Here is a 15175-nt window from a genome sequence, read left to right as displayed (position 1 = left end):
GCACACAGCAGGTGAGGAGGACACAGGCAGGGTGACAGGGGACAAGCGTCTCAGAGAGGACAGCAGTGACAAGGGCAAGGTCTGGATGCGTTAGTGATGGTGTGAGGGTCCTGTCAGTGCCAGCCTTCGTGGCAAGTGACAGCCCTGACAGCCCTGATGGCCAAGGACGAGGCAGGAGCAGAGGGCGAGGGGGGAGGGACCTGTGTCCCTGTGCTGTGACACCTCAGGGACAGCCCTGTGAGGGGACAAAGGAGCAGCTCCCCTGCCAGCCCCCATCAGGGCTGTGGGGTGCACTCTGAGCAGGGCACTGATGGCATTCCCACTGCTGTGGTGTTGTGAGGTCCCCAGGACGAGGTGAGAGATGAGAATTTGACTCCAAGTTCTCAGAAGGCTGGTATATTATATTATATTATATTATATTATATTATATTATATTATATTATATTATATTATATTATATTTACTATATTATACTATATTATATTTACTATATTATACTATATTATATTTACTATATTATACTATATGAAATTATATATAACTATACTAAAGAAAGAGGAAGGAGACATCAAAAGGCTGGCAAAGAATGAATAACAAAAACCTGTGACTGACCAGAGTCCCCACACAGCTTAACTGGGATTGGTCATTACATTAAAACAATTCACATGCTGGGTAAACAATTCTCCAAATCACATTCCAGAGCAGGAAAACATGGAGATGCTGAAGCTTCCCAGCTTCCCAGGAGAAGAAATCCTGGTGAAGGGATTTTTTATAAAATATCACAGTGACATGCTGCCTCCTGCTCCCCCTGCCCTGAGCCTGGCCTTGGCTCTGCTCTGCCTCCTGGAAAATGTATTTCCCTTGCTGTTCACTCAGGAGAGCAGGGGCTGCACCCCAGTCCTGCCAGGACGCTGTGTGTCCTCTCCCAGACTGTTCCTGCCCTGAATCTCTGCCGCCTTCAGCCTTGGGGATGGGCTCAGCCAGCCAGAGCAGCCTCCAAGGGCATCAGGAGAGGCTGTGAGGGGCTGGAATTGCTCCAGTTATCCCTGGGGTAGCTCCAGACCGTGGGGAGAGAGGCTGAGGGCTGGTGCTGGAGCTCAGAGCTGTCCCCAGCATCTTCCTCTGGGAATAAGGGTGTAATTTGGATTTCTAGCTGGTGTAAGACAGGGCTGAGGGCTGTGAGCAGGAGAAGATGCTTGAAGAACAACAGTTCTGCTCCCCTCCCTGATATGCTCAGCCTCCAGCAATGGATCGTAGAAGCATAAAATACTGAGTTGGAAGGGATCTACAAGGATCACAGAGTCCATCTCCTGGTCCCTCTCTGAGGGGAAGAACCTTTTCCCAACGTCCAACCTGATTTTCCCCTGGCACAGCTGCAGCTGTTCCCTCGGGCACAGCAGACATTGGAGCTGTCCCTCATGAGGAAGCTCTGGGTGGTGTTCATCCTGCAATGTTCAGTAACTTTGCAGGGATTGTTTTATGCCATGACTTTTGCTCTCTTTGAACCTTTGGAGCTCTCACAGCCCAGCCTTCTCTAGCTGTGGGTTTATTTAGCCGTTCCTTGGAGGGAATCTTTATTCACAGAATCACAGAATGGTTTGGATTTGAAGGGACCTTAAAGCTCATCTCACTCCATCCCCTGCCATGACAGGGACACCTTTCACTATCCCAGGTTGCTCCAAGCCCCGTCCAACCTGGCACCTTGAATACATCCAGGGATCCAGAGTTTCCCTGGACTAGACCCTCTGTCCCCCTTCTGCATGACTTTTAGGTGTGACATCGATGCTCTCTGCGCCATCCCCCCACAAACTCGACATCTCTGGAGAGCCTTTGGCTCAGCGGCCGCCCGGAGCCGGGAGCGGCGGGCGCGGAGCTCCCTCCTGCGGCCCCGCCGAGCAGCGCGGGCGGCCCGGGAGGCTGCAGCCGGCTCTGCGGGGAAACCCGGGGGTGCTCACCCCCTCCTCACCCTGCCCGCCTCCCCTCCCCGCCAGTCCCTGCCCCCGGTGCCCCATGGATGCTCCCGCCGCCCCCAGCCCCGCAGGCCCCGTTGCTAAGGGGCCGTTGCTAAGGACCAACATCCGGGTCCCGCCCTGCGCATGCGCGGTGCCGCCTTCAGACCACGTGACCCGAGTAAGATGGCGACGCCCATGGGGCGGCGTGCGCGGTACTGAGCGCTCCCTGCTTGGCCTCTGTCGCTGACCATGTCGCGACTTATCGTGAAGAATCTCCCCAATGGGGTGAGGCTCGGTGCGGTGCAGGGGGCGTGCTGGGCCTAGGATGGGTCTGAGGGCGCTGCGGGGAGAGCGGGATGCGGGGCAGGGAGAGGCACCGGTAGGGGAGCGTGTGGTGGGGATGGGGGAGAGCGGGGAGACGACTCCCGGGAGAGGTTTCAAGTGGTGAGAAGATGAGGTTTTGGACGGGGAGCGGTGAGGTGTCCCGGGGGAAGGGGCTATGAGGGGTCGCGGTCAGTACTAGGATGTGGAACATGGGGACACTTCGGGGGGAGGATGGTGGGAGAGCTCCTGGAGCAGCCAGGAAGGGGCAGGAAGCAGCGTGAGGGGCATGGCCTGGCAGGTGACACCCCCTCAGGGTGGGCAGTGGATCGCTGTGGTCACTCTGCCCCTCTCCTGTCCGGGGTTGGATGCCGGTGCCCTCGGTGCTCCTGTGCCCGGCAGGATCCCGCGTGTTCCCCATCCCCACGCGTGGACTCGGGGGGAACATGAATGGGTGTGGTGGCTGAAGTGGGGATTTGGTTCACGATGTGCTTCCTGCTGCCTTCTAGAAGCTCTTTGAGACAGAATATGTTGGGTTGGACTCAGAGGCTCCCTGGGGCTGATTTCCCTTCTGCTGCCCTCCCTCCTTTCCCAGATGAAGGAGGAGCGTTTCAGGAAGCTCTTTGCTGCCTTTGGCACGCTCACTGACTGCTGCCTCAAGTACACCAAGGATGGAAGGTTCCGGAAATTTGGCTTCATTGGCTACAAGTCTGAGGATGAGGCTCAAACAGCCCTGAACCACTTCAACAAAAGCTTCATAGACACTTCCAGAGTCACAGTGAGCTGATCTCCAGAAATATCTCCCTGGAATTCCTAAGGAATGGGATCTCAGGGAGGGTGGGCAGGCCCTGGCACAGGGTGCCCAGAGCAGCTGGGGTTGCCTCTGGATCCCTGGCAGTGCCCAAGGCCAGGCTGGATGGGAGTGGGAGCAGCCTGGGATGGCTGGGATGGTGGAAGGTGTCCCTGCCCATGGCAGGGGGTGGCATTTTAAGGCCCCTTGCCGTCCTGGGTTTGTGTGCCTGTGCACTCCTGACTCTCCCATGGTGGCAGAATGTGTGGCTCTGTGCTTTTAAAAGCTGTTCCTGCACCCTCCCTCCATCCCACCAGGGTTTCAGTAACTCCTGAGTGAAATCACCCAGCAGTTACAGCCCTGTGCTTAATTACAGACCTGACTCATTCCAGGTGGAGCTGTGCAAGTCTTTTGGTGACCCTACAAAACCCAAAGCCTGGAGCAAGCACTCTCAGAAGGGCCCTGCCCCAGAAAAGCAGAGCAAGGAGCCCTTGGCAAGTGCAGCCACAAAGAAGGTGAGTCCTGCCTGATTCCTGGGGCTCTGCTCTGTATCAGTGCCACAGAAGGGGGGCCTGGGCTGTGGGGAAGGGCACAGAGCAGCTGGGCCACCAGATTCTGGAGTCCTGGTGCGGGTGTTTTCTGCCTCAGGGTCTCTGTTCCCTGTGCTGTTGGGTTATCTGGAATTGCCTGTGCTTCTAATAAACCTTTCTGGGTTTTTTCCCCCAAGGATAAAAAGAAGAAAGATCCAGTGGATAACTTAAAGGAGGTGAGTTGAGGTTGGATTGCTGTCCCTGCATTCTTGCTGCTGAATGGTTCCTTTCTGTCCTGCTTCCCATGCTGTTAATTCAGGCTGGGACAGGCCAGTTCTGTTGTAAAAAATTATTTTAACAACTCCAACATGGGATCTTATGGTCAGCTTCTCCTGTGAGCACACACTGCATCCAGGTCTGCTCTGTTTCACCAGTTCTGGGGTTTAACCATAGCTGAGTTGTGTCACATTTAACTTTCTTTTTTTTTCCTCTTTTTTTTTTTCTCCTTTTTTTTCCTTTTTTTCCTCCTCTATTTTCCCCTCTTTTTTCAGCTTTGTTTTATTCTTTAAAGTACTTTCTAAACACCAATTAAAAGAAAGAATAGGAATGAAACACCTTGAGAAGACTTTAATCACCTTGTCAGTGTAAGTTTGTAAATTGAGCTCCCCTTAAGGGAATTTTGGTTTCACACTGCTGGAAATGAGGTGATATCTTAGATTTCAGATTCACTATGAGTCTCTCTCCACAGTTTGTCTTTTTTTTTCCCCACAGCTGAAGGAAGATAAAACATTCCAGGAGTTCTTGGTGGTTCACCAGAAGAGATCCCAGGTGGCCACTTGGGCTAATGACACTTTGGCAGAGGAGCCCAAGAAGGGAAAATCAGCCACAGCAGCATCTGATTACCTGAACTTTGATTCAGATGAGTCTGAGGAGCTGAGTGAGGGTGGGGATGAACCCTCTGAAGATGAGGAGGAGGGTAAAGGTACCTGAGGGAGCTGTCACCCTTTGCTTGTGTCAGTCACAGTGGCCCTGTCACAGGGAGTGACAGCATTGGACTCAGTGTCACCAGGAGGGTGGGCTCTCACCTTTTTGTGTGCTGGGAATGCCTGGTTTTTTCCCCAAATTTGGGGAACTGTGGCAGATGGAGTGTCTGATATCTGGGGCTGCCATTTGTGCTTTCCCTGTGTCATTAGAGAGGAGTAACAGGACAAACAGTTGCAGCTTTCCTTGAAGTGCTTTCCTTCTTGCACCCCTTTCATCTCCAGGGTTTCCAGGGCTGGATGTGCTTTCTGTGCTTTAGGCACCTGTGGGTGGCTGGGAACTCATCTGGTGTGCCTTTGATGGATGTTTCTGGAAATTGGGCCTGCCAGGGTTGGGGGGAAGGGGCAAGGTTCAGGGCCTTGGCTCCTGAGAGCAAATCTGGAGTAGTGGCTTCATTCTGAAGACTCACAGCCTGGTGTGTGTAATTTAGGATGCAATGTCCCTGCAGCAGGGATGGGTGTGGGTTTGGAGCTTTTCTCCCTCCCACAGAGGGAGAAAGAGAACCTTAAATGTGTTTAATTTGGGGGCAGAAGAGGGAAACTTCAAATTTACACCCCAAGTTTGGGATGTCAGGTGGATCTGTAGGGTTCACCTCTAACCTGCAGGAAGCCTCCTGCCAAGGAGGCTCACATAACCACACCAGAAAATAAAGATTTTTTTATCTTCCTCCCTCCATCCCTACATGGGATTTCCTTATCTGTTCTGGTGGAGTGAGTGGTGTTTTCTCTGCTGCTCCTCATCTCTCCTTGGGTAACTCAAATCCAGGTGTGCTTGTGTCCTTTTCCCTCTAAAACTAAACACTTCAAACCCTTCTTTGAGGCCTGCTCGGGGTATTTAGTTAAAATTGTGACAAAATACTTCATCCTGGAGTACTTCAAACCCTTTTCTAATGTGTTTTATACATGAACTGTTGCTTTGAAATCCAGGCTGTCAGTCTAGGAATGCCAAGATCAAATTGCTCTGCTGTTTTCTCATGGAAGAGGTAGAGAATAAGGAGGCGATGGCCATGATTGTGTCAGTTCTCAGCTTTTTCCTGGCTTGGGGAGAGAGCAGCAGCATCTGTGTGAAAAAATCTTCTCTGTTCTCTCCTCTCTGCCAGGAAAGAAAGAAGGGAAGAAGGCAGCTACCAGCAAAGACCTCTCAGATATGGATTACCTGAAATCTAAAGTGGTGAAGGATTCTTCCTCCTCATCCAGTACAGAGGAAGAAACAGAGACTGAAGAAGAGGAGGAAAGTGAGACTGAGGAGGATTCAGGCATTGCAGAAACTCACCTGGAGAAGCAGGGGAAGCCAAAAGCCAAACAAACAGAGCAAAAAACACCAGTGGGGAAGAAGAAAAAAGGATCCACACTAGAGGTACAGCTGGATTAGATTTGTCTTCTTTGAAGCAGCAGCTTTGTGGATAGCAGGTGTCTGTCAGTCCTGCAGAATGAGCTGACAGCCTGGCAAGGCTGCAGGCCCCACTGGGTACCAGCTCTCTTGGCCTCCTTGGTGTGACCCATTTACAAATTTCACTGAATCCCCTCAGGGCTGACTAAATTCCCAAAGATGGGGCTTCTAGATAAGTGCTGCTGGTGCCCTTCTCAGAGGCTTTTTTGCAGGAAATGCTGTCCTGGCAACAGCAGCACTCAGTTTTTCATGGCAGTGCACCTTCAGCTGGCACCTCCTGCCCCAGGCTGCTGCAGCTGTGGCAATCTCCTGATATTCCCTCCCACTCTTCAGCCTCCTGTTTGTTGGCCAAGCCCAGCTGGTTGTGCTGTGATTTCTGTTCTTTCATTCAGCTTTTTCTCCCTTTTTTCCCCCTCCTCTGTGCAGAGCCAGGCCAGCTCTGGGGAAGCCAGCACTCCATTCACAGTGAAACTTCGTGGGGCTCCCTCCAACATCACTGAGGCAAGTTTGGTTTCCCAGCTGGGAAGGAAGGCTCAGGGTTGTCCCAGAGTGTTCCTCTGCAAGATGTTTGCAGAGACTTTTCACTTCTCACTCCTTTGAGGCCTTTGTGGGTGATCAGGGCAACTTCTGAACTGTCTCTGTGCAGAGATCTGGGTGTTTTATTTATAAAAATCTAAGCCTATAACTTGCTGCTTCCTGTATCTGAGAATTATTCAAACAATTCTGATTCTTCCCACAGCAAAAAATTCGGGAATTTTTCTTCCCTCTGAAGCCAGTGGCAATCCGGATGGGGAAAAAGGGCCAGGGGAAGAATTCAGGTAAGAACTGTGTGTGAAAGGGGGGTGGGATCTGTGAGTTAGGGGACCTCTTGGTCACCCCTCTGCTCTTTTAGCCTGCATTTCCACATCCCTGGCTCGTGGCCTGATTCTTGGAGACCTTTCTGTGACTTTGCAGCTCTCCTGCCCTACTTGCTGGCCACAGGATGCCGTGGGCAGGGTAATGTTGGCTGTGCTCCCTTTGGAGTAGCAGCAGGATCTTTTTTTTTTATTGAGCTGCATCCAGAAACTTTATTCTAAACACCCCAAACCATGCCAAGGAAAAGCCTGTTCCCCTGGGATAGCTGCAGCAGCCCAGGGCACTGTGCTGATTTGTGGGAGCAGGTCCTTGGAGCTTTGCTCTGTGCTCTTTTCCTTTAATAGTCCAACATTCACCTTTTATTTGCTCTCAGAGGCACCTGTGAAAGCCTCCTCCAGCTGCTAAATAAAGTTTTTGTGATTTGTATATACAGAATAAGCTTTGAAAAGGCAGCTTTCCAGTCTGACATCATCATCATCTCCAGGCTGAAACTTTCCATGGCAGCTGAATGCTCTACCTATAAGAATCTATATTAAAGCAAGCCCAATTCACCCTTAATTACCCAATTAGTGGCTGTGTGTGTTCCCCACATGATGCTCAGTTGAACCTTCCCTTCCTCCAAGGTTACATCTTTGTTGACTTGAAGAGTGAAGCAGAAATGCAAAGGGCCTTGAAGCGGAAAAAAGAATTCCTGGGTAAGGGCTGTTTGTTCTTCTCCTTGTTCCAGCCTGGAGCTCAGCTGCTCAAGTGTTCCCTGCACAAGTAGCTCCTGTGATTGGAGTTTTTCCCAGGCACATGGGGATGTTGTTCCTTGGGATAAACCAGGTGCTGTGACAGGAGTGGAGTTTTGGGGCCCTCGTGTTTTGCCGTGTGCTTGAGGTGGCTCTTGTTGGGGTAAAAATAACAGTGCTGGAGTCCAGCTTTGTACAGACAGTGCTGCAAGGCTGGGCTGGAGCCCTTGGCTTGGCCTAACCCTTGGAGTAACTCCTGAAATTCTGTTTGCAAATATTGTGTGGGCTGGCACAGACAGCTGGGGCTCTCTGAAAGGAAAGGGGGGCTGGGTTGATACCCTGATTTTTATGAAGACTGACTCTTACAGCTCCCACCTCCCCCTTATTTTTGAGTCCTGCTCAGAGTCTGTGGGGCTGTAATTGTCTAACCCTGGGCTCTCTGGGATGCCTTAAGTTTTAGCTTTCACATTATTCAAATTCTGTACTGCATTAGTATATAACTCTGAACTTCATATCAAGTGTTAACAAGTTCTCCTCACAGTTTAGTCAGACAAAACAATCCTTTTCCAGTTCAGCCCCAAAAAGTATAAACAGCAGCAAATTGAGGAGAACAATCTGGGAGGATGGGATTTCACAGCCTGAAGCTGTAATTGGACAATTAACCCCAATATGTAAATGCACCAAAACCTATAAAAGTGTGAAACCTCATGACCTGAGCTTGGAGCCTTGGCTCTTGCACAGCCCAAGGTGTATCCTTTGAAGGCCTTTTAAATAAATACCTGCTTTATTCCTTTAACACTGCCTTGCCTGTGTTCTGGGCAGCCTCTCAAGGTGTCATTTGCACGTGGGTGTTGTTTGCTCATGGCCTTGGGAAGCACCCAACATCCCTCTGTGTTCTTTGGGTCAGGTGGACACACTGTGGAGGTGTCCCGATGCAGGAACACCCCAAAAGAAACAGTTCCAGCAAAACCTGAGCACCAGCCCTGGCAAAGGACACTGAGGGATGATGAGGAGGAAGAGGACTTGTCTGAATCAGGGAGACTCTTTGTCAGGAACCTGCCTTTCACCAGCACTGAGGAGGACTTGGAGAAGATCTTTTCAAAGTATGGTGAGTGTTTGCCACGGGACTGGAACTTGCAGGGCAATGTCGTTCCTTTGTCCAGAGGTGTTCCTGCTGGGTGGGAATGGTCAAAGCTCTGTGTCCCACATCTCTTGAACATGACCCAGCTCCCACATCTTTATTTTCTGGCGTGATTATGTGAGCCTGCTTGGCAGGAGGCTCCCTGCAGGTTAGAGGTGAACCCTTCAGATCCACTTGACATCCCAAACTTGGGGTGTCAATTTGAAGTTTCCCTCTTCTGCCTCCAAATTAAACACATTAAAGGTTCTCTTAGCATCCTGGGGCAGAAAGGGTGAGGCTGTGGATGAGTTTATCCCTGACTGAAGGTGAAGGCAGCTGCTCAGAGCTTGCCTGGTTTGTGTCACCTGTCAGAGCCCTTGGGCTGCTTGTGTTGGGCCCTCCTTGTCCCTCTGCAACTCCTGGCCCAGGCTGGTGTCTCCCCACCCATCCAGAGCTGCTCCCCTCATCCTTGATTGTGTCTGGGAGGTGCCAGTTCAGGGACATCTGTGACCACTGAGCCTTGCCTCCTGCAGGGCCCCTCTCAGAGATCCACTTCCCCATTGACAAACTCACCAAGAAACCCAAAGGATTTGCTTTCATCACCTACATGATCCCTGAGCATGCTGTGAAGGCCCTGGCAGAGCTGGATGGGCAGGTGTTCCAGGTACAGCTCTGATGCTTTTCCTCTGCGTTGGACTGCAGCTGCTGGGAATGCTTGGTGGGAATGGGGCTGAGAGTTTGCTTCTGGGCTTTGTTAAAAAGGGTTTGAGGGTTTCCTGCAGGTTCTTTTGGTAGAGTAGCTTGCTTTGAGCAGCTTTGCAGACACCAGAATCCTGGGGGAGGTGGGGAAGGAGCTCTGAGTGTCTCACACTGTGTGGCCACTTTGACTTGCAGTTGTGGCTCCTTTGGGAAGGAAAATTCCCTCCTTTCACTGACTGGGAAAGGTGCCAGGAAATTTCCTCCATGTGGATTATTCCAGAGCTGCTGGATCTCTCCTTCCTGTCTTGTAGGGCAGAATGATGCATCTTTTACCCTCCACCATCAAAAAGGAAAAAGTAGAAGATGGAGATGCAGAAGAATCTTCTTCCTACAAAAAGAACAAAGAGGCCAAGGACAAAGCCAACAGTTCCAGGTACAACACAAGCTGCCAGATTCCCAGGAATGCATGTGGGATCTTCACAGGGGCTGTGGAGATTCCCAGAGCTGATGAAGCATTTGCTGTGCAGCTCTGTTTCCTTTATCTCTCACCTCCCCAGCTCCTCTGCCCAAGTAGCTGCAGTAGCTCAGTGAGCAGCAGAAATTGAGAGGTTTGAATGGCTTTGGTGTGAGTTCCTTCTCTAATAAGAGTTAGTCTGGTTATGTAGTTCTTCAGGGGGTGGTTTCAGATCAATTGGGCCTTTCTTCTCCTCTGATTGGCCACCTGTAATTCTAGAGCTTGTAGAGGCTTTTTCTTGCTGTGTGACAAATCAGTTTCAAAAGAAAAATAAAAAAGAAATGGCTGATACTTTCTGTCTTGAAGGGAAAAGGGTGCAACCTTGCTTGTATGGGGTTTGTGGGTTTAGGAAACCAGTTGGAAAGGTGTGTTCCTCTGAGGCAGTAGCTGAGCTTCAGCTGCAGAGCTGTGCCCAGTGAGGTCTGGGGAGGCAGAGCTCACTGCCTGCACTGCTTCTGTTTGCACTCCAGTTACATCTCCCTCATCCTGTCCCTTCCCTAGGGAATTTCCACCCTTCTTTCCCTCTCCCTTCACCCTGGTGCTCAGAGCTGCTTTTTCCCCAGGATTATTGGCTGGAGGGCCCATGACTGACCCTGGCTGTGTTTTCTCTTGCCAGCTCCCACAACTGGAATGCTCTGTTCGTGGGGACAAACGCTGTGGCTGATGCCATGGCCCACAAGTACAATGCTGCCAAAAGCCAAGTGCTGGATGCTGTGAGTTGGGTTGGGATGGACCAGCTGGGGTGGGACATCACTTTCCTGCCCGTTTCTTTGTGGCCAGGGCCTTGTCTTGCACAGGAAAAGCCTCTGTGAATCCATGGGCACCACACAGGCTGAGGCCACATTCCATGGCATTCTGTGGGGTCTGAGCCTATTGATCCCTTCCTTCCCACTCTGCTTTCCTGTGGCTGAATTTTGCATTTCTACATAACTAGAACTTGGTGGGAATTTACACCCTAAAGCTCAGATCCTTCCTGGAAATCTCATTTTATTCTGGGACGTGTTTGAATTCCAGCAGCACAATTTCCAGGAGCTGCAGAGGAGCTGGAGCATTTTACCCTCCAGCTGCCTGCCACATTCCCTTTGCATGTGCTTCTGAGAGCAGCAGGTGACTGAATTCTTGCCTGCAGGAGAGCAAAGACAGCGTGGCAGTGAGGGTGGCTCTGGGAGAAACGGAGCTGGTCCAGGAAATCCGCCGGTTCCTCGTGGAAAACGGAGTCAGCCTGGATTCCTTCAGTCAGGTGAGAGGCCCAGCTGGAGGCACCAATGGAGATCCACCTCTTCTAGTCCTGGTGTTCTCAGCTCTCTTGGAAATGGGTAATTAAATCCTCAGCATCTTGCAGGATTGAACCCTCCCTGATGAGTTAGGAAATTATTGTATTTGCGGGGTGCCCCGTGGCAGGCAGGAATGATGAATGTGACTCCATGTTCTCAGAAGGCTAATTTATTCTTTTATAATATTATATTAAGGAATACTAAACTAACTAACTAAAGAATACAGAAAGGATACTTACAGAAGGCTAAAAAGATAATAATGAAAACTCCTGACTCTTTCCAGAGTCCCAACACAGCCTGGCCCCAATTGGCCAAAGAATGAAAACAACTCACACCAGAAACCAGTGGAACAATCACCTGTGGTTAAACAATCTCTAAACACATTCCACATATGAGCACAACACAGGAGAAGCAAATGAGGTTAAAATTGTTTTCCTTTTCTCTGAGGTTTCTCAGCTTCCCAGGAGAAATTCCTGGGCAAAGGCATTTTTCAGAAAATATGAATGTGACAGGAAATGTATCCATTTGAAAAGGCAGTGGCTCTCAGGATGAGTGAAATCCATAATATGATGGCATTAGGATGGTGGGTAGGGAAGGAGCCCTGTGGATCTGCAGCTGACACCTCCATCCATGAGATGTGGATTTTCCAGGGAGTGTTCCCTAAATGTCTGTCAGTCCTTTTGCATTGGGGAGAGGAGTGACACAGAGAGAGGGAGAGCAGAGCTTTGGAGATCTGAAATCTCCATTTAGAAAACTGCTGGATTTTCTCTCTTCCATGCCATATTTTTCCTTTCTTTCCCTGCTGGCTGTGTCAGGCTGCTGGTGAGAGGAGCAGGACGGTGATCCTGGTGAAGAACCTGCCAGCTGGCACCAGTGCCCTGGAGCTGGAGGAGCTCTTTGGCCAGCACGGGGACCTGGGCCGGGTGCTGCTGCCAGAGGGAGGCATCACAGCCATCGTGGAGTTCCTGGAGCCCACAGAGGCCAAGCAAGCCTTCACCAGGCTGGCCTACTCCAAGGTGGGAGCACTGCCTGGGGAAGGGGGTTTTGGTGAGCTGGGGAGCTGCAGGAGGGCTCTCCATGAGTGTGAGGGGCACAGGGAGTGTGAAAAGGTGTTATCCCAGAGGGACTCACCTTCCAAGATGTACCCTTTGGATTTAGGGAGGTGCCTGGTACAGCAGAGCAGGGCTCAGCCTGCAGAGGATGCTGGAGAAGGGGGCTGTCATACAGCTGGAGGGTTTTGCAATCCAGGAGTGACCCATATAAGGCTGGATCCTTTTGTAACAGAGGGTTTAGGCTCTGGTCCTCTAAGGCTGGATCCTTACCTGACAGAGTTTAGACTCTGTCCTTGTAAGGCTGGATCCTTCTGTGGCAGAGAGTTTAGGCTGCATCTTGTAAGGCTGGATCCTTTTGTGACAGAGTCTAGCCACTTGCAAAGGTTACTCAGCTTTTCCACTGCTGTTAAAGTAGAGTTTTTCCTTCAGGCCTTGCCCTTCACTCCTCATTTCTCTCCTGTCTTCCCTTCACAGTTTCATTCTGTGCCCTTGTATCTGGAATGGGCTCCAACGGGGGTTTTCCTCAGCCCAACCCCTCAGGAAAAAAAAGCTGTGGTTCCAGGAAAGGAGGGTGAAGCAGGGCTGGCTCCAGGTAAGAACTCTGGCTGACTTGCTGGGGCCTCTGTGTTTCTCTGGGGTTGTGTCAAGCCCCAGAAATGTTTTGTCTGGGTGAGGCACCAGCCCACTGTGAGGGCTGATCTTTCCTCCCTAAATACACCACCTTTCTCCCCATCCCTAAACTCCCCCACAGTTTGAGTGGTAAGCTCCCCCAAAATTTGGCTTTGTTGCATCTTACAAAGTTGGGTTTATTCTTCTTGGTTCAGGTGAAGCTATAAAAGACTCAGAGGAAGCAGCAGCAGAGGAAGAAGAGGAGGAGGAGGAGGAAGAAGAAGAAGAAAATATTCCTGGGTGTACCTTGTTCATCAAAAACCTGAACTTTGCCACCACAGAAGACACACTGAAGGAGGTGAGCAATAAGGACACAGTGTTTAAAGGATTTCAGCTGCAGCCAGTGTGATCTGGTGGGAGATGAGAGAGCACTGGGTTCTACTGGGACTGGGAACATCACTCCAGGTGTCAGATAAGACAAATGCATCTGGAGCTGGTTTTGTGGGGTTTAATTCCACCTAGAGACAGGTGGAGGCAGTAGGAAATCTTCTAACAGAAATCTACTGAATTTTCTGATTTGCCATGTTTTCTGTAATGCTCCTCCTTGGGACAGGCACTGCTGCAGCTCTGCCACTGCTTGGTGTGTGAGAGGCAGTGAATGAATAAATAAATGATGATTTCTGAATGTGCTTTTCCTCTCAGCTTCTGCTGACAGTGCTGCCTTGTGCTGCTTCACCTCAATAAGCACTTGGGAGAGAGAGTGGCATTCCTGGAGTTATGTGGGGTGGTAATACCAAAATAAGGAAAAGCAGCTGGAATTTCCCATCTCTGGCACTTCTTGTAGCTGTGTAAAATGCCACATTCCATGGCCAAGCATCCTGGACCTGTGAGTGTGTGTGGAGACTCTGCTCCAGCTGTGGACAAATAAATACCCAGAGCAGGGCTGGGACTTGTCCCCTTTTCTTTTTCTGGCTTTACAAGGGAGTAAAATAAATAGTTTGCTACCCTCTAGCCCCCATTTTTGGGAAGAGCTGTGTTCTAGGGACATCACAGGCAGCACCCACCCTTAAGGCCTCTATTTGGCTGAGGGCATCTTGTAATCCAGAGTGTTCCTCCAGAGCCACCTCAGATCTCTGCACTTTCTGAGGGGCTGTGGAAGATTTCTGGGAACACCTGTCTTGGTACCTTTCAAACTCTGTGTGTGTGTATTTGTGCAGGAATAATTTGATGGGGAAAGGCTCAGCTGCAGTGCTGGGGGAGGTGGGGCTGTGTGGCAGAGTGCCACGCTGGCAGTTGAGTTGCAAGCCTGTGACAAAGGGAACTGAATCACGTGTCCAAATTCCTTGCAGACATTCTCCAAAGTGGGAGCCCTGAAGAGCTGCACAATATCCAAGAAGAAAGACAAAGCAGGTACTCTAGATGTTGCTGTTCAATTCCTTCCCTCTGCTGAGCTGAGGGCTCAGGTGTGGCATTGCTTCAGCACTCATCTGGCTGAGCATTTGTGTTCCTGCTGGCAAATCCTCAGTGCTTCCAGAAGTGTTCCTGTGGAAATGGCTGCAAGCAGCAGCCAAAGCTTCCCCCAGGCTTGGGTCTAGAAGGTTAAACTCCATTGTGGGATTTGTGGAGATGTGGCCTTCTCTTGAGATCTTGAGATGGGAGAAGCCAAACTCCTTCAGGATCACAGAGGAGAGTGGGATGCAGGCTGACAGGAGCCAGTGCCCTGTGATGATTAAGTCCTGCATTATCCTGCAAATGGCCAGATCCTCAAGGATGCCTGGCTGAGAGCTGTGCTGAGTGGGCTGGGTTTGCCTTCTCCCTGCCAGCCCTGAGCCCCCCCAGGCTGCAGGGATGAGTGGCTGTGCCTGTTGTTGGCTGCTCTCCCTTCCCAAGGAGTTGGATTGAAGCAAGCACTGGCTGGAGGGGCTGGGGCTTCTCCCTGGGACCTGCACAGCTTTGTGGCATTTCCCCTTGACAGAGCTTCCTTGATGTGATATTTAAAAACTCAGATCTGCTGGGAGATAAAAAAATAAAGTGAATTTTTCAGTTCCGCTCATGGGTCTGAGCAGGCAGCACCAAGTGTGTGCTGATCTTGTAGCACCTGATCCCTTCAGGCACTGGGGGTCATCTCTACACTCTGCCACTGCTGAGGCTCTGAAATGGAAAATGGGGTGTTGTTTTCTCTCCTCATTATTAATTGTCCCTTAATTATGGCTGCTGTGTTGGGCAGCATGTTGCTCAGGGGTGTGGTGGGACTGCAGACCTTTGCTGGGCAGGGAGGGGAAGGATGGGAAGGATGGT

General features: G+C 50.7%; 1 protein-coding gene across 4 annotated transcripts in view; it reads left to right on the top strand.

The window, feature by feature from the left end:
* Nucleotides 1–2101: 2101 nt before the first annotated feature.
* RBM19 (RNA binding motif protein 19) overlaps nt 2102–15175 on the top strand; it is a 69254-nt gene continuing 56180 nt past the window's right edge. For 3 of the 4 annotated variants that reach the window (XM_071420529.1, XM_071420530.1, XM_071420528.1), the window contains exons 1-18: nt 2102–2237; nt 2869–3051; nt 3456–3578; nt 3791–3829; nt 4365–4575; nt 5734–5990; nt 6450–6524; nt 6763–6841; nt 7502–7573; nt 8517–8717; nt 9263–9393; nt 9740–9861; nt 10559–10655; nt 11072–11182; nt 12032–12232; nt 12743–12860; nt 13093–13235; nt 14227–14287. In XM_071420529.1, coding sequence (XP_071276630.1) covers nt 2202–2237; nt 2869–3051; nt 3456–3578; nt 3791–3829; nt 4365–4575; nt 5734–5990; nt 6450–6524; nt 6763–6841; nt 7502–7573; nt 8517–8717; nt 9263–9393; nt 9740–9861; nt 10559–10655; nt 11072–11182; nt 12032–12232; nt 12743–12860; nt 13093–13235; nt 14227–14287 — 2260 coding nt within the window. In that variant the 5' untranslated portion in view covers nt 2102–2201. The remainder of the gene's footprint in view (nt 2238–2868; nt 3052–3455; nt 3579–3790; nt 3830–4364; nt 4576–5733; nt 5991–6449; nt 6525–6762; nt 6842–7501; nt 7574–8516; nt 8718–9262; nt 9394–9739; nt 9862–10558; nt 10656–11071; nt 11183–12031; nt 12233–12742; nt 12861–13092; nt 13236–14226; nt 14288–15175) is intronic. The other variant, XM_071420531.1, reaches the window with a different exon arrangement.

This window comes from Agelaius tricolor, unplaced genomic scaffold (assembly GCF_023055355.1).
Source record: "Agelaius tricolor isolate 1412-34295 unplaced genomic scaffold, bAgeTri1.0.p SCAF_147, whole genome shotgun sequence".
In the NCBI taxonomy this organism is placed as follows: Eukaryota; Metazoa; Chordata; class Aves; order Passeriformes; family Icteridae; genus Agelaius; species Agelaius tricolor.
The sequence above is the reverse complement of the archived record's forward strand: the minus strand, read 5'-3'. Positions and strand labels throughout refer to the sequence as shown.